Here is an 18,717-nt window from a genome sequence, read left to right on the forward strand (position 1 = left end):
CACAGAGAAACGGGGAGGGGGGAGGGAGCCTGTTTCTCTTTCGCGCCTCCAAATAGCACTACACCGACATAAAGAGCAGGGCATGCAACTTGGGCTGCTGCGTTTTTTCTTTTACAAGAGCAACTCTCTGTTCTGTTATTGTTCAATACTGTTTAACACTTTACATGGAACTGAGAAAAAACACATGGCAATTTTTTTAAATTTATGTTTGTTTTGCCTGCATTCATGTCTGTGCTTCACGTTTCTGCCCGATGGCAGAGAAAGTCAGGTGTTAAATCTGGAACTAGAAAGCTACAAGACAGTTGTGAGCTGCCATGTACGTGTACTGGCACTTGAAACCAGGGTCCTGTGGCAAAGCAACAAGTGCTCTTAATCGCTGAGTCGATTTCCTCAACCCCTGGCTATAACTTTTTAAATAAAATAAGGTAGCTAAGTTCAAACAAAAGATCTAATCCTTAACCTACCTTAAAAGTGAGATGAGAGTCCTTGCTCATGCTTCTGCGGTTTGAATCCAGTAGTTTTTCCTTTTCAGCCACAAAACATTACAGTATAGAATTGGAGACCCTGGTGCTTTCCTCTAACCCGCTTCCTGATTCGCTCCTCCATTTCAGTGGCTCCGTTAGAAATGATCCAAATTAAGCTTACCTGGTCATAAGATTATTATCTAAGAAACAAGTTATTCAGGTCATAAATTACTTGAAAATGTGGCTTTAAGCACAGCTCAGTTAACTGCAGGTTTGTCTCCTCATCCTGCTTAAAGCAGTATTTACTAAACTAACCATGATTATAATCTCAAAGTACAACCGAGCCCTGCCATGGACTTTGTTGTGGTTTTTGTTTTGACCTTCACATGAGGGACAGGTCTATAGGAATGCTTCAACTTAAAAACAACTTAAACCACTCCCCATTGACACAGTCAGTCCCGGCAACGTTCACTCATGAAAAAATCAAGATTTGAAACCCCTCCGTTGAGAAAACCAAGGGAAATTTCCAGAACAGAGTAGTGACTCAATATAAACAGAAACTCTTTACGACACGTGCGGCTAGCCGCCCTGTGCATGCGCTGTTTTCTCTAACCCCACCACTACTCACGCACCCGGGAGTCTTGAAACTACAAATCCCAAGATGCCCCGTACCTAAAACTCAACTTTTATTCGCGAAGATGGGCTGGCCCCTGAGTCCTTCCTAATTGGTTATTAAACAGGAAATTGGAGGGTTGGAAGTTTCACAGTAGTTTTTTGTTTGGTTTTTCTTTTTTTTTTTTTTCCTTTGGGGGAGGGGGCAGGCATGTTTATTTTTAAATCAAGGGAGGGCTTTGACTCCAGGTAGAAGCCATGTGGGATATGAAATGCAGACCAACTAATGATTTTTTAAAAGTGTTCAAATGCTTTGAGTGGCAACTTGCAGAGAGCTGGTGGGCCCTTGGGATTGGTTTTTCTGAGGCAGGGTTTACCCATAACACAAGCTGGCTTCCTCCAACTTGCTGTCTTCCTGCCTTAATTAGCCTCCAGAGGGCATACATGGCAGTGTGACCACTACCACAGAGCTTCTCTTTCCTTTTTCCACAAGAGATTTTGAATCATAACTTTCCTGGCTTGTTTTTTGTTGTCTTGCTGTACTGCCCATGTTAGTCTTAAAACCATCCACCCACCTCAGCCTCCTGAATAACCAGTTGAGCAACACCATTATTGGGTTTTCCCTTCCCTCCTTTAGTATGTATTCCCTGCCATGCGACTTCCAAACAGTATCTTCCTGTGACACCCTCAGTGGCCCTATGCATTTACTTGACTTCAACTAAAACCATTCAGCTCATACCCAACTTCAAATCTGATGGGAGAACATAAACGCTTCATTTACACAAGTCTCCCTGCCTGTGAATCACAAACACTTTTGGTTTAAAATGTGTAGCTCTCAGTGTCTAGTAGTCACCCAGCATGCATGAGGGCTTACGTTCCATCAACTATTCAAAGGGAGTCTCCAGGGAAGGTTGGAAAGATGACTCAACAAATTAAGGCACTAGACACCAAGCCAGACAACCCAAGTTCCATCCAACAAGGTGGAAGGAGAGAACTGACTTAAGCACATGTGCACGCGCACACACACACACAAATATATAAGTTTAAAAAACATGATATAAGTGCTGGAAAGACATCTCTTGCAAAAGACCTAATCTATCAGACTTCTCTATCAGGCAACAAGAAACCTACCTGTAACAGCAGCTCCAGGGGAACCAAACCCAAGCCCTCTACAAGAACAACAAGTGCTCAAAACCAGTGAGCCATCTCTCCAGCTCCAGTCTAATTTTTAAACAAGGCCTCCAAGATGTATGTAGGTCAAGGTTAGTGTGCTTGCCAGTACGCACTAGAAAATAGGTTCTGTCTTCAGAACAGTACAGCACAGCCTGTAAACATAAGCTAGCTACTCTCAGGAAACCGATGCAAGCAGTTTTAATCAGTGTGACAACTATACAGATATCTTCTTTTGCAGTGCTGCAGATCCTATGGCGACATCTCAAATGCCAAGCAAACGCCTTGCATCACTGAGCTACAGTGGCTCAACTTGAATTTAGACAAGCCTCCCTAGCATTAAAAATGGACAAAACAAAGTCCAATGTGCTGGTATACACCTTCAATCCCAGCTTATGAGAAGCAGAGGCTGATGGTTTCTATGAATTGAAAGCCAACCAGATCTACATAGTAAGTTCCAGGACAGCCAGGCCTACACAAGGAAAACCCATCTCAAAAGCCCAAAAGTAAGTAGACAAAAGACCTGAACCATAGAAAAGCTGAGAGTTGGGTCAGAGAGACTTCATGCTCTTCTGTAAGACCAGAGTTCAGTTCCCAGTTCCCCTGTACAGTGGCTTGACAACTGGCTCTAATTCACTCCAGGGGATTCCACAGCATCTGCACACACATGGCAGATACAAATAAATGAAAAAACCTTACATTTTTAAAAAGGCTAAGTGACTTAAGGGACCATCAGCTTCACAGGTACGGAAGTAGGCAGAAGCCAAGGCTGACTCACTCTAACTTGTACTTGAAGTTCCTTTCACTTTTCCTGGGTGGCACCTGGGTGGCTCTGAAGGGAGGGGCCTGGATTTCAGCTTGCCCTGCTTACTGACACTCAAAAGAGGCCAAGCTGCTGGAGTTGTGACCTACTTGTGTGTGTGTGTGCTTAAGATCAACTGTTACTGGCTTCCAAGGCAGCAGCAATGGACTCCATTAGCTTCTTGTTTCCTCTACCCATCAGTCCTTCTAGGATCTCTGAAGTCAACAAGCATTCATTCCTACTTTAGGAAGTGCTAAGAATCTTACACCACTGTTCCCTCTGCTTGAGCACTTGAGGAGTGTGTCACTCACTGCCCTGCTGTCTTTGGGACCTGAAGCCAATGTTCTCTTCTCAAGCTGTCAACACTGACTGACTTTTATTTTTTGTATGTGGTTTTGGAGAATCTACATCAAACAAAAGTTACCCCGAACTCCTGATGCACCTGCCTCCATCTTGTAGGCGCTGAGATCACAGGCATAAGTCAACGTGCCCAACTCCTACACAGCACGTGCTAACTGACAAAAAAAGGCCAGGCACCTCAACATTCCAGGACCGTAGCTGTCCTTCCTCAAGTCCCATCAGAGCTTGCTACTCACCTCCTTCCAGACTTGTATCAAATGTCACCTACGGAGGCTAGAAAGATGGCTCAGCAGTTAAAAGCATTTGTAGTCTCCCAGAGGACCCTGCTCAAGTTCCTAGCAACTACATGGCATCTCAAAACCAGTTGTAACGCTAAGGAATCTGTTCTCTTCTGGCCTCCACAGGTGACAGGCATCCATATGGCACAGACATACGTGCAGGCCAGAAACAACACACAGAAATGAACTGTGTGAAAAGTGACATACAGGCTGGAGGGAGAGCTCAACCATTAAGGGTTAGGCTCACAACCCAAAATATAAAACATGGACTAAACACAGACATGCCCTCCCCCAACAGACCCTCTATCCTACCCTTGTTAGTAGTCACTGCTAAAAGGGTTACCCACCCCCTCTGACTTCCCACTGTCTCCTCTAAGGAAGGGGAGAATGTAGGCTGCTCAGGGCTCTGGTCCCTAGAAACCAGGACACCCTTGGCATATACTAAGTAGTTGGTCAGCAACTGAAGGACAGATACCAGCTTTGCATTAGCCGAAACCTAAGATCAGTACACTACAAAAATGCTGAGTGCTGGAGCGCCATGTGCACTAAGCAAGCACTCAATACTCAGAATAATCTAAGTCACTGCAAAGCGGAGACTGAGAGACTCGTAAGGGATGGAGCTGAGGCAAGAGACAATCCTGCACATAAGACCCTGCCTCAAAACAAAATCACAAACAAGACCAGACTAAGAGTTACGGTTACTAAAGATGGAAGAGGGCTGGAGAGATGGCTCAGCGGTTAAGAGCACTGTCTGCTCTCCCAGAGGTCCTGAGTTCAATTCCCAGCAACCACATGGTGGCTCATAACCATCTGTAAAGAGATCTGATGCCCTTGTCTGTACCTCGTGTGTATCTGAAGACAGTTACAGTGGACTTATATATAATAAATGAATAAATCTTTAAAAAAAAAAATTTAAAGATGGAAGAAATAGGTCTTGAGAGCCTAGAGAGCAGCATATGCCCTGCCTACAGAACCTTCCCCTTCCCTTCCCACAGTGGGTCTACCCCAGCTCAGGCAGATGTGGTGTCCACTAGTGGGGAAAGGTTTAGCCTGGAGATCGCAATGAAGATTAAACCAAGCACACAATTCCAGCACTAAGTCAGGTTCTTTACTTCTCAGAAGTGACTGCTAAAAGGAGAGACAGCAAGAAGAGACAGACAGAGCCAGAGAGAGCAAGGTGATGGGAAGAAAGGGCACAGTAAACCGCTGGTCTAGTAAGTCTCAGGAGGCAAGTGCTCAAGGTAAAAAAGAGTCCTGGAGAATGGTCTGCGGCCACGGGAAGCGCCTGGGTTTCCTTCTGTGTATCAGTCCTCCAGGAAGGCTGCTGCCGTTACCGCATTAAATATTATGTACATCTCGGAGTCCCAGGTAGTGAGCACCCGGGGGGGTCATTTCACCAGGGGCCGAGTTTTATCATCATCACCGCACTGGTGGGCTTTGTACTTTTTCACTTCTGCCATGTACTTGGCCCACGCGTCACCTTTACTTGTTAATACCTGTGGGGTCGGAGAAGGGGAGGAATGGTTGGAAGTCAGATGCCCAAAAACCTGGGGACAAGAGTCAGGAACACCACGAGACAGCTGACCCATCCCCACTATCACCTAATGACCAGGATTTGAATAAGAATAAGCAGAAGCGGGTTATCTGGGGAACCTCCCACCCTACAAGGCCCACCCATCCGAAATCTGACCACTGGGCACTGAGTCTGGAAGGAAAAGACAGTCAGGGTGGCACCCCTAGGCAGCCCACTCACCTCATCCTCCGTCTTCTGCTTCTTGGCTACTATTCCCGTCTTGAGGGCTAGTTTGTTCCCGCCTCTGCGCTTGCCCACCTGGGTGAAGGGACAGAAGACTGCAAGGGTTACAGGAGCCGGGCCCGCCCTTGGCGGTGCTGAGGCCCACTACACCTTCCTAGCGACGCCTCGCCCAGCTCCTCCAGCCGGCCGACCTGCGCAGCAATCAGAGAGGAGCACACTCGACTCAGCGCCTGCCCTGGGCTGCCATGCCCAGGCAGTCCTGGGCCCCAGGCTACCCTCCCAGGGGGCCAGAGGAGTGCTGACCTTGCTGGGAACTGGCTCTGTCCTCCCTCTGCCCAGGCCTCACCCTGTTCTGTCAGGGACCACACAGGTAATAACAGCTTCCTTTATGGAGCATCACTACCTACTGAGCCCTATATACCACACAGAGCTGTGACCATGTTCTCTCTTCTCATATTCAATAGATGCTATTTGAAGGCAGCAACTACCTCATTTTAGAAATAAAGACAAGGCTCTGGGAAGAATAGGACAGGCTAACAACAGAGCACTACTCAGGACCAGATGTGCAAGGCCAGTGGGAACATCCTGAGCCACAAAGCACCCCTAACCCTACCCTCACCTGGCCTGGCTTTTTTAGGACTACAACTACAATGGCTACTCAGGAACAAATCAAAGTGGCAGTGACACGACTGCTGCTCCCATTCCTGGAAAAAGCTTCAGCCTCTACTCTGGCATGTCACATCAACCCAGGTCCTGTCACTTCCACTTCCTTTAAGAAGAGTCTGGCTCTGGGTTTTCACCCTGGTCCCATCTTCTCCCCTTAACCGGGAGCCTTCAAGACACCATCTTGTACTTAACTTTCACCCTAGGCAGTGACTGCTAGGAGCATTCCCCACCGCTTTGGTGCAGTATTGCAGATGAAATCTAGGATCATAAGCATTCAAAGCATGCATCTGCTACTGAGTTAAATCTTGGGTTTTTGGAACAGGGTCTCACTAAGTTGCTCAGGCTAGCTCTGAACTCATTCTGGACTTCAGATCCTTTCTCAGCTCCTGAGTAGCTGATATTACAGACACACACTACCGAGAATGGACGGATGGACACACGAGGACGGATGGACACGGGGACACACACACACACACACACACACACTCTGTCTGTCTGTCTTTGTGTTGTTTTTAGAAACAACAATGTAACCTTGCTGGCTCACACACCCTGTTAAGACCTAAACAAACTTAAGCCTTATCCCAAAACACAGAACTGCATCCAAAATTTGACCCGAGGTCTATTAGTCTCAAACCAACATTTCTTCCTCCTCACTCTAAGGCCTCAACATCTGAGACAAAACAAGCTAAAAACTAACAAAAATTATATATCGAACTTATTTAACCCAAGGCTCCACAACATGATACTTGACATTTTCAGCTACATCATTCTGTTATCCCAGGCATTATAGGGCACTGAAGAGCATCCCTGGTATGGTACCTATGTCACTAGCATCTCCTCTTAAGAGTTTTAACAACCAAAACGTCTACAGACTTTACCAAATAATACTTGAGGATAGACTTGCTCCCTGTAGAGGACCACTGGTCTAGTTATTTAAGAATCTGTAATACCTGACTTTTGTAGGACCACTTTGGAATACTCACACCAAAATCTCAATTATTAGAACTACAGAAAACCAGGATATGCCACCCACACTAAAAACAAACAACATTCCTTTCTGTCAAAGATACCACCGAATACCCAGCACAAGGAAAGGTGCTCAATAAACGGACACTAGTTAAATAATACAGAAAGGAATCGATTGATTGCTAAAGCCACAAAGTCAGTGATTTGCTTTTTGTTGTTGATCGGTTGGTTGGTTTTGTTTAGTTGGGACAAGGTCTCACTTTTTCGAATCTTCCTCTTCTTGCATCCGAAGTGCTGGTAATACAAGGCGTGTACCACCACGCCCGGCTACGGTCCGGGTCTGAGTCTAACGATTACAGCAGACTCGGGACTTGAACGTGTCTCCTCCTTTTCCCCCACATTATATGTGGGCCTCACTATTCAAAGTCTGGGTACAAATCAAACGGGAATCCTAGCATCTTGGGTCCCCTAACCCCAGAGCGCTGCTTCCAACGCAATTTCCCGGTTCTCAGGTCCCGCGAGTAACATCTAGAGATTCCCATTCCCGCCCAGATACACCTCTCGTCCGGAATCCAGGCTCAAGATTCTCAGCAAACGACCGGGATCGTCCAGGCAGCCGGGCGGAGGACTGCCTTGGATCTGACGCCCCTTCCCGGGCCCGACTCCCCCAGCCAACGCGGGCCCCGGCGCCCGCCCCCACCCCCGCGGCTCCTTACGAAGCTGAACGTGGGGCCTGGGCCGCCCTTCCTCTTCTGATTCCCTGGGCCCGCTGCGGCGGAGGCCGGTTGATCAGGTCGCTGCGGGCCCGGGGGTGGCTCCTCCTGCCGCTGCCGCTGCTCCTCCTCCATCTTCCGCTTGAACAGCTCCAGGAAGCTGCCATCGTTGGCAAACAAGTTCACACCGCTGGACACCGGACTTGAGCCCGACACCTCGTCATCCCCACTCTCGGGTGATGTTCCCGGCCCCGACTCAGCCCATCGGCTCCTGCCGCTGCCCGCCGGGCCGGGCGCCTCCCGACCCGGAGGCTCCGCCCGTCTCCCTCGGGCAGCCATTTTGTGGCCAGATGCCGCGCAAAGGACTTCGGGAAAGGCTCTCACACCGCGCGCTTGGCGCGGGACTGGCTTCGTCTGGAGCAGTGCATGCTGGGAAGGCAGGTCTGAACCCAGAAGCCAACGCAGAGTAGGCGGGGCTTAGGTGGGGCCAAAGGGTTCTGACCTGGGGACCTCAGTCGGTGAATCCCAGAAGCCGGTCCCATTCCTCGGATCCCTAATCCTGCCAGACACGAGTTAGTTAAACAGACAGAAGCTCCCGGAGAATGGGACCATCGTCTGGGACCTGGGCCCCCTCTAAGGGCTGAGAGAGCACATTCCCAGTCGGCCACCAGAACTCTGTAACTAAATGGATCTTGTTTGGGGACTGTTTTCAATTAACCCTTGGGGGGTTGGGGATTTGGCTCAGAGGTAGAGCGCTTGCCTAGCAACCGCAAGGCCCTGGGTTCGGTCCCCAGCTCCGAAAAAAAGAGGAAAAAAAAAAAAAAAGTAGCCGGCCTCTCAATTAACCCTTGGGAACTTGGTTAGTCCTTAACTAGGTCTGCAAAGCATATCTAACTTGGAACCTCCTACTATAAATGGAAGCATCTCCAGGTTGGGCATCTGTCTTTGAATTTAATCTCTTATCTTGAAATAAGAATACCGCTGGCGGGCTGGGGATTTAGCTCAGTGGTAGAGCGCTTACCTAGGAAGCGCAAGGCCCTGGGTTCAGTCCCCAGCTCCGAAAAAAAGAACCAAAAAAAAAAAAAAAAAAAAAAAAGAATACCGCTGGCTGCGTACAGCTAGACCCTTCTGCCTAAGATTAGTATTTAGAGCTGGAGCACTAAAATGAAGCCGAAAAATATTTCTAGGCTGAGTCCTTAAGACTTAATGTTTTGAGCCGCGTACTGCATGAAGGAATTAAGGACTCTTGTATTCCTTCCAAGGACAGGTACTCGATTAAAATTGCATTTGCTGAACTTGGAGCACACCCACAGAAAGCAGAGCGCCAACCACAACAAAAGTTTCGGAAATTAAAGTTCTTTCTACAAGGACAACTTGTTGCAGATAATCATTCCTGCCCAACATGGGGGTTCCGGGACAGGGGGAAAAAGTCTGCATACTCTGCAACAAATGGGAGTCTTTATTGCTTTTAATCGACCCTCAGCCAAATAACCAGTTCATTCGTGATTGGCTTGCTGCAGAAACCATGTGGCTCACAACCAACTGAATAACTGCAGGACCGGAAGAGATGCTGAGGTCCAAAACAGAAAGCAAAGGGGAAATGATCAACAGGAAACTGAGCCTATGGAATCAACTTCACGCAGATCTTGGACAGGATGTTTGCCTGGTTGCTAAGGAGAGGCTGACGCCTGCGAGGACTTGAGCGTGACCAGTGGAAGTAAGACAAGATTCAGCCAATGAAAAGAGTGCCGCAAGACTTAGGGTCCAATCAATGAAGGGCAGTAGTGTGGGTCGTACCAATATGTCCACAAGACAGGGGAATTCTTAGAAAACTACAGACAAGAGTTCACAAAGGTGAGCCCTCGGCGCATAAAACGGTGAAAATTTAGCTCTCATTATCCCTAAATGTTAATGCAGGACGAAAATAAGTCAGGCTTCCAGCCTGCACAGGGTTGTAGCAGACTTATTTCCCCTGCAGGTATTTAGCACGTGGTGCGCCCCGATTAGTCACGTGAGCCGGGTCCAAGATGGCGGCGGGGGTGGCCGGGTGGGGGGTTGAAGCAGAAGAGTTCGAGGATGCACCTGACGTGGAGCCACTGGAACCCACGCTTAGCAATATCATCGAGCAGCGTAGCCTTAAGTGGATCTTCGTCGGGGGCAAAGGAGGCGTTGGTAAGACCACCTGCAGGTAAGGAGACTCTAGCGGAGCCAAGAGGACGGGTGGGATGTACCACTGGACGAAGGGGAGGACAGGGACCGGCTTTTTCTTCCCGATCCCGGTAAAGCGAGCTAACCATGGCTCTACGGGGTTGTTTCTCTCCGGAAGTTACTGCAGCCTGCTGAAGATACCTCCTGAATGCAAGCCTAGCATCCTGAGTTGGATTATCCTTCCTTGGGTCTTGTGAATTAAGCGCTTGGGGCGTGCAGAGGAACATTTAAATTCCTCAGTCGGCCGGACAGTACCCCATCCCCGAACCCCAGGGAGTTCAGAGTAGAGGGAGCAAGCTGTCTAGTATAACGAACCTCCATTTGATGCCAGAGAGGGAAGGAGTAAAAGGGGGTGGAAAAGGCACGTGATTATGGTGCCTGAGTCCGTTGAAAGGTGAAGTACATCCTGAACAAGTAGAGGGACAGAGGGAGAGTAGTCTGTGCCTGCTGGACAGCTGGACTGTGCCTTGGAGTGCCAAAAAGAAAAGGCCGAAGCAGGCGATCAACGAGAACCAATCAGTCAACTGAATGTTACCGTCCCATCCAAATCAAAGAGTCAAGTGGTGATCTCTGCAAGGATTAAGTAAGGCTTGATCCCACTGGGACCCACTCATACATTGGTCTTCAGGTCCCTGCTGATCCAGGTTTCTGTGGCGTTGCATATCCTGCTACAAACACCAGTACCAAAACTGGCTCATCCCCCTCCCCCCCCATATTCCCACGTTCTTTTGTGCAGCTGCAGCCTGGCGGTCCAGCTGTCTAAGGGACGGGAGAGTGTTCTCATCATTTCTACAGACCCAGCTCATAACATTTCAGATGCTTTTGATCAGAAGTTCTCCAAGGTGCCTACCAAGGTCAAAGGCTATGACAACCTCTTTGCTATGGTAAGTAAACCTGGCCCCAGTTCTGGCCAAGGTGCCCATAAGGTCTTTCGATTTTGTGTTAGTGATAAGTGTTCTACCCAGAGTGCATTCTTGGTACCCAGGGAGGCCAGATAAGGGCATCAGATCCCCTGGGACTGGAGTTACAGATGGCTGTGAGCCACCATCTGGGTACTGGGAATCCAGCACAGATCCGCTAGAAGAGGAGCCGTTGCTCTTTTTTTTTTTTTTTTGGTTCTTTTTTTCGGAGCTGGGGACTGAACCCAGGGCCTTGTGCTTCCTAGGTAAGCGCTCTACCACTGAGCTAAATCCCCAGCCCCAGGAGCCGTTGCTCTTAACACCGAGACATCTCTCCATCCCCAACCGTGAGGCCTTTTGAGGTACTCTCGTTGAGTACCTACCAGCACCCACCAGGCCAACCGTAGTCTCCATACTCAGCGCTTGGGTGTCAACACTTTCCTCCACATATTCCCAGAGGAACATGTGGAAAGGCAGCCTTTAAGAAGCAGGGAGGAAGGGCTGGAGAGATGGCTCAGCAGTTAAGAGCACCCGACTACTCTTCCAGGGGTCCTGAGTTCAATTCCCAGCAACCACATGGTGGCTCACAACCATCTGTAAAGAGATCCGATGCTTCTGATGTATCTGAAGACAGCTACAATGAACTTATATATAATAAATGAATACATCTTTTTAAAAAAAAAAAAAAAAGAAGAAGAAGCAGGGAGGAAGGTGGAAGTGGAACTTCGTGAGCAGGGGAAGGAGAAAGACCAACCAGAGATGCACACCGTGGCTCTGCCAGCTGGGCAAGCAGTTTGTCTTAGAGTCTAAGTTTGATAGATTTTTTTTTTTAAATATACAAAGCTATTCCTTTAATGAATTAGTTTATTTTTAGTTATGCGTGCAGGGACCAGAGGTATCAAGTCTCCCTTGAGATGATGTTCACAGGCAATTGTGAACTCCCACCCATAGGTGGGTACTGGGAACTGAATGAGGGTCCTCTGGAAGATCAGTGCACACTCTTAACTGCTGAGCCATCTCTAGCTACATGCGCATGTCTTGGTTGCTGTTATAATTGTGTTGTGAGTAGTGGTGCTGCTGTTACTGCTTGAGGTGAAGGCCAGGGCATCCAGCATGCTACACAGTGCTAGACTGCGTTCCCAGCTCTCAAGTTTGAAAAGAACTGGGCGTGGTGGCACATACCGTTAATCCCTGCACTAGAGGCAGAGGCAGGTGGATCATTGTAAATCTGAGGCCATTGAAGCTACATAGTAAGACCCTAGCTTTAAAAAAAAAATAGCAAATCAGCTGAGAATAGCGGCACACACCTTTAATCTCAGCATTAGGGAGATGGGGGCAGGAGGATCTCTGAGTTCAAGGCCAGCCTGCTATACAAAGTGAGTTCCAGCACTGCCAGGGCTACACAGAGAAACCCTGTTTCTAAAGACATTTAAAAAGGGGGGTGGGGGGCTGGAGAGATGGCTCAGCGGTTAAGAGCACTCACTGCTCTTCCAGAGGTCATGAGTTCAAATCCCAGCAACCACATGGTGGCTCACAACCATCTCTAGAGATCTGATGCCCTCTTCTGGTGTGTCTGAAGATAGCTACAGTGTACTCATATATAATAAATAAATAAATTTAAGAAAAAGAGAAAAAGAAAAGAGCCACATGTCTGTCATGGGAATTGGATTGCAAATCAAGGGTGGGGTTGGGAAGAGTAACAAAAGGGCTGTGGATGTCCCCAGATCATAATGACACGGTAGTCAAAGGAAAGAATGGTGGGAAAGATGAGTAGTTAGATTTGGGGTATACTTTGGAAGTATATTTTGGAAGCAGTGAAGTTGCCAGGTACCGGCTGTCTGTGTGTGTGTGTGTGTGTGTGTGTGTGTGTGTGTGTGTGTGTGTGTGTCTCTCTCTCTCTCTCTCTCTCTCTCTGGGGGGGGGTTGGGTGTGTGTGTACTGTGCTGTGTTGTACTGCACACACCATGCCCATGTGACACTGTGAACGTCAGAGGACATCCCCGGATGTTGGTGCTGGCTCTTCTAGTATTGTTTGAGACAGTCTGTCGTTTGCTGCTGTAAACACTAGGGTAGGTGGCCTGAGAGTTGCCAGGGCTTCTCCTATCTTAACTATAGCAGCCTAGGGATTATAGAATCATGTTACCACGTCCACCTTTACTTGGGTTCCAGAGATCCAAATTTCAGTCCTCACATACTCACACAAGTATTTTGTCCACTAGGCCATGTTTTTTATTGTGTGTGTATGTGTATGAGAGAGAAATTCTACTTGTGTAAGATATGTGCTACTTGCATGAAGGTCTTAGGCGTAAAGACAACTTCAGGTGCCCTAGAACTAATAATATATGATGTGTTCCCTGGAACTAATTGTGATGTGATTTGGGTGCTAGAAATTAAACCTTGGTTCCCTGCAAAATACCAAGTGCTCTTAACTACTGAGCTTCTGAGGCATCTCTCCAGTTCTCATTATTCTGGGTTTTTGTGTTGTTGTTGTTGTTTTGGTTTGGTTTTTGACTGGTTGGTTGGTTGGTTGGCTGGCTGGCTGGCTGGCTGGTTTTTTGAGACAGAGTCTCGTGTAGCCTGATATGGCCAACTATGTTGTCAAGGATGACCTTCCGTCCTCCTCTAAAGTGCTGGTATGACAGGTATGTGTCCTTGGTGCCTGACAGAAATTGCATCATTTTGATAAATATGTGTGTAGATGTTGTGCCTACACGTATGTTTGTGTGCTATGTACATGCAGTGCCCTCAGAAGCCAGAAGAGGGTGTCGGATCCCCTGGAGTTATAGATAATAGTGAGCCTTAATATGGGTGCTGAGAATTGAACCTAGGTCCTCTGGAACAGCAGCCAGTAGTCTTAACAGTTGTGTCATCCCCCCTAGTACCTAAGATAGCTTGGTTTTAATGAGGGAAAGAGTAACTGTTGTGGTGATGGAAGCGGAGAATGGGAAATCCCACAGCAGGAAAACAGGGAGTCGTTGAGACAGAGTTCACTGTACTGCCCAGGCTAGCCATGATCTCCTGGGTGCAGTTGGTTCTCCTGCCTCAGCCTCTAGAGCAGCTGCGTCTGCAGGAGCAAGCACCGCCCCTGGCTTTAGAGGGCTTGTTGGTAAGGCATAATGATGGCTGCCAGAACTTGCCAGTGGGGAGAGGGGCTGGGGATTAGTTCTTTTTTTTTTGGTTCTTTTTTTCGGAGCTGGGGATCGAACCCAGGGCCTTGCGCTTCCTAGGCAAGCGCTCTACCACTGAGCTAAATCCCCAACCCCTGGTTTTGGTTTACTCCCTGGTTTGGTTTTGGTTTTTCAAGACAAGATCGCTGTATAGCCCTGGCTGTCCTGGAACTCACTCTGTAAACCAGGCTGGCCTCAAATTCATAAAGATTTGCCTGCCTTTGCCTCCCAAGCCCTGGAACAAAAGGTGCTGCTGCCACCCAGCCTGACCCGTTTTCATTTGTGGTATTAGCTTGTTGTCTTTGGTCTGGGTCTCACTAAGTTTACAGCCCGTTTTGAGCTCTGGCAAAACTTGAAACCTTCCTGCCTCATTCTGCTGAAATGTTGGCGTTACAAGGCTGTGCCCCCAGACCCAGCCAGGAGCTTCCCTTTCTTGAAAAGGCTGGGACTTCCACAGTGAATGAGACAGGAGATATCTGAGGAGGCAACACACAGACACTGGTGAGAGTGGGCATAGTGTGGCTTTCCAAGCATGCATTGGAGACCTGCCATTAGGAGTTGGGGACAGGTATGACTGTTCGAGTTTATCTTTGTGCCCAAAACAGCAACACCAACAGCTGTGGATAAGCAGAATGAGGGAGAGTTTTTATAGCAATGAAGGAGAGTTGGCAGAAGTGACCACGTAGCCTAGACTGGAACTGTGAGCAGCCTGAGACTGGAACACCATCTCAGTAGCAGAGCTCTTATTAAAATCTGATAGTCAGGAGTTGGGGATTTAGCTCAGCAGTAGAGAGCTTGCCTAGCAAGTGCAAGGCCCTGGGTTCGGTCCCCAGCTCCGAAAAAAAGAAAAGAAAAAAAAAATCTGATAGTCAGAAACTGGGGTCACAGGGTCAAGTGCCCAGTGAGAAGGTAGTTACCATTTAAGGGCCTTGGGAATTGCTCATGGTAGAGCGTCTGCTTAGCATCTCCCGGTGCGTGGCTGGGGCATAACTTGAAGGAGCACTGGCCTAGCCTGTGTGAAGCCCTTGGTTCTATCTGCAACCCTGCCCCCCACCCCTCAAAATAGAGAGTACTGCCCATGAGGGAGAGAAGACAAGGGTCTGACCTACAGAAGAAGGAGGCCAGTTGAGCTGGATGGGACACATCTATGGCCCAATACTGAGGAGAGTGAGGACAGCCAGCCTTGGCTACATAACGGACTTGTTTTAAAAATTAAAGAATCATATTCAAAAATGACTCACATTGGGGCTGGGGATTTAGCTCAGTGGTAGAGCGCTTACCTAGGAAGCGCAAGGCCCTGGGTTCGGTCCCCAGCTCCGAAAAAAAGAACCAAAAAAAAAAAAAAAAGACTCACATTAGAGGCACAATCTGCAAGTGGTTGGAGCTAGCTGTGGTTGTTTATTGGGAAAGCACATTTTGAGTTGCCTTTGCAAATTCCTGCAGTGGGTTTGGGTTTCAAAGTCTTTGGGGCCTCCTCTAGTCCAAGTTCGCAATTTCTTACTTGATTGTGAAGGTTAAACCATTGATGGGACAGACCCGGGATCCTATGTGGTTGGAGCCCTACATGGGCTTCCTCTGGCCTGCACCTAGGACTTGAGGCCCCCTCTGGGAGTCCGTCATCGCAGCAGCCTGAGTCTGGTCCCCTCGGCCCCCAGGAGATAGACCCCAGCCTGGGCGTTGCAGAGCTCCCCGACGAGTTCTTCGAGGAAGACAACATGCTGAGCATGGGCAAGAAGATGATGCAGGAGGCCATGAGCGCCTTCCCTGGCATCGATGAGGCCATGAGTTATGCTGAGGTCATGAGGTCAGCCTGGCAGGGATTGGGGGGCGGCCTGCCTGCCTGCCCTGGGAGGGCCTCTGACCTCTGCTCTGAGCCTGACCTTCATCTCCCCTCAGGCTGGTGAAAGGCATGAACTTCTCAGTGGTGGTGTTCGACACAGCACCCACCGGCCATACACTCAGGCTCCTGAACTTCCCCACCATCGTGGAGCGGGGCCTGGGCCGCCTGATGCAGATCAAGAACCAGATCAGCCCCTTCATCTCACAGGCAGGTGCCACATCCCTCTTCCCTCTGTTGTGTGCCCTCAAGTAAATCTTTTCACCTCTGTGGGTCTTCCTCTCCTCCTCTATCACCTGTAGTGTTCACTTCAACAGCACATGTACTTAAAAAAAATGGAGGGTATAAAAGTGGTTCTGTGAGTCACCGGTACTGTGACACCTGCCCCATTCCCATGTCCACCTCTTAGAGCGTGCATGTGCCTTCCTCCACCCTCAGATAATAATGTCTGTAGAGTGTCTAAAGTGCCTAGCACCAATTTGTCATAAAACAAGTGACAGCTCACAAAACACAACAGCTCTTGAAGGTAAGGAACGAAGATGGAAAAACAGAATTCAGGAGGTCAGATATGGTGGCCATGTTTGCCCACAGAGTGGAAGAGCTAAAATTAGACCTTTCCCATGAGTCGGCCACGGCCCACATCTTTCATGGAGATGATGCAGTATTCAACAAGACGCTGACCCAGAGGGTCTGATGGGCCCTGGACATGACAAGCCTATCTTATCTCCTCATCCCCACAGATGTGCAACATGCTGGGTCTGGGGGACATGAACGCTGACCAGCTGGCCTCCAAGTTAGAAGAGACCTTGCCCGTCATCCGATCCGTCAGCGAACAGTTCAAGGACCCTGTGAGTTACCCAAGTCAGAAGGTGGTGAGAGGCACCCGAGGAGGGCATCAGCCAGATCCCATCCCTCACTCCTGTCTTGTGCCCTACAGGAACAGACGACCTTCATCTGTGTGTGCATCGCCGAGTTTTTGTCCCTGTATGAGACGGAGCGTCTGATCCAGGAGCTGGCCAAGTGCAAGATCGACACCCACAACATCATCGTCAACCAGCTTGTCTTCCCCGACCCTGAGAAACCCTGCAAGATGTGTGAGGCCCGACACAAGATCCAGGCCAAATACCTGGACCAGGTATGCCCCCTGCCCAGCCAAGATTACCTTGTCTTTTACTCTATTCTCTGAGGTCTGGGGCTGCAACTCAGTAGAGAATGCTTGCCTGGTATGTGGTGTGTGTGTGCATGTGTGAGCATTCATTCATTCATTCATGCATTCACTCATCTTGGTCTTACAGAGGATATTCCTTGAGGCTTTGTGCATGCTTAGCAACGTTGTTCTGCAGAGCCATACCCCAAGTCATGTCTGACCTTCTGTGCCCCTTGATGACCTCCATCTTCCCACTCCTGAGCTGTCTGTGTTCAGAGAACTGAGGCCTGACTGGGAAGCATGACACCTAAGCCATCCCTGGATTTGCTAGCCCCACTTTCCTTCCCAAGAAGCTTCTGCCCTAACCTCCCACTCCTTATAAGTCCCTCTGGCCTCAGTCTCTGCTTTCTGCTCTCTAACCTGGTTATAGATGGAAGACCTCTATGAAGACTTTCACATTGTAAAGCTGCCACTGTTACCTCACGAGGTTCGGGGAGCCGACAAAGTCAACACCTTCTCTGCCCTCCTCCTGGAGCCCTACAAGCCCCCCAGCACCCAGTAGCCAACCCCATTCCAGCTGCTGCCACTTCATACCCTCCTCTTTCCCCACGGGGCAGAGTTTGCACAAAGTCCCCCATAATGCAGGGGGAGCCACTTAGGAGGTGGGAGGGGGTCTGTTCCCCCTGGTGGGGCCTGGGGAGGCTGCAATGCCCCCCCACCTCTTCCTGCCTCATACTCCTCAATAAAATAATCTTAAACAGCTGTGTTTGTCCGTGGAGGGTGGGTAGGTAAGCACTTGTGTGATGATTCTGCACGCGTGTTTGGCTCCCTCTCACACAGGTCCATCCATAGCAAACATGCTTGGTTTTGGTGACAGTTGTGCAAGGAAGCTGTCTTCAGTAAGAAACCTGACCTTAGAGACTATCTTCCTAGGGCCGTGGAGCCAGTAATGGGGGCACTTGCTCCCTTCCTTTGGAGTGTGGGAATATTTAGGCCCTGTGGCCAGCCCCAGGCTGGTAGGGAACGGATTAAGCAGGCAATGGGCCCAACACCACCTGCTGTTTAGTTTGGGAATTAGTGGGCGCCCTGGGCAGAGGCTGGACCTGCCAGACTGGGGATTAAGGATCTGTACACACACCCCTAGTTCCTGCCTTAGTGGGGTGCCTCCAGCTCTTCCTGGGGAGACTGATGAAGTCTGACAGGATGGCAGAAGATGCTGGGGGTCCCCGTAGGGCCAAACCTGCCTCCAGGAAAGGCTTCCTGAGATTCCTCAGTACAGGCCTCTGCTGTTTAAACTTTATTCCTGTAGCCATTAAATTGGGGGCCTGAGCTGTCATGTGAATTCTCAGAACCCTTGGGAAAGGTACTTAGCAGATCTGTGTCTCCAGCCCTCTTCTGTACCTACAGACACCTTGGAGACTGGAGCTAAAGCATGACATCGGAGTGTTTCAAGTCCAAGCTATAGCTGCATGGTGCAAAGGGACAAGAAGGGGTGCTTGAAGACATATGTAACTCAGGAAATGTTCCTGGTACACTCAGGGTCTAGGCGTGCCAGGGAAGGCATGTAAGGGGAACCTGTTCATGAGCTTAGACTTGTCCTCCCGCTGGACTCAGGGTGTGTGCAGGCTGGTATGGGCACATTAAGGCGGCAAATGTAAACAGATACAAGCAG

The 18,717-nt window shown here is 49.1% G+C and overlaps 2 protein-coding genes across 6 annotated transcripts; one reads left to right on the forward strand and one right to left on the reverse strand.

Annotated features, from left to right (window-relative positions):
* Nucleotides 1-4,772: 4,772 nt before the first annotated feature.
* Trir (telomerase RNA component interacting RNase) lies at nt 4,773-8,192 on the reverse strand. Of its 4 annotated transcripts, none has more exons than XR_015643292.1 (3): nt 7,791-8,153; nt 5,440-5,633; nt 4,773-5,182 (listed from the first exon to the last, which is right to left on the reverse strand). XR_015643292.1 is itself a non-coding variant. In NM_001105946.1 (3 exon segments), coding segments are annotated over 3 exon segments (522 nt in total). In that variant the 5' UTR covers nt 8,127-8,192; the 3' UTR covers nt 4,773-5,074.
* A 1,600-nt stretch (nt 8,193-9,792) lies between these two features.
* Nucleotides 9,793-17,901, forward strand: Get3 (guided entry of tail-anchored proteins factor 3, ATPase). 2 transcript variants are annotated; one of them, XM_087593988.1, is made up of 7 exons: nt 9,793-9,975; nt 10,732-10,879; nt 15,652-15,865; nt 15,958-16,108; nt 16,639-16,746; nt 16,836-17,033; nt 17,476-17,807. In XM_087593988.1, the coding sequence occupies exons 3-7, from the start codon at nt 15,777-15,779 to the stop codon at nt 17,605-17,607; spliced, it is 678 nt and encodes a 225-aa protein (XP_087450114.1). In that variant the 5' UTR covers nt 9,793-9,975; nt 10,732-10,879; nt 15,652-15,776; the 3' UTR covers nt 17,608-17,807.
* Nucleotides 17,902-18,717: the final 816 nt, after the last annotated feature.

This window comes from Rattus norvegicus, chromosome 19 (assembly GCF_021556685.1).
Source record: "Rattus norvegicus strain SHRSP/BbbUtx chromosome 19, alternate assembly SHRSP_T2T, whole genome shotgun sequence".
NCBI classification, from domain to species: Eukaryota; Metazoa; Chordata; class Mammalia; order Rodentia; family Muridae; genus Rattus; species Rattus norvegicus.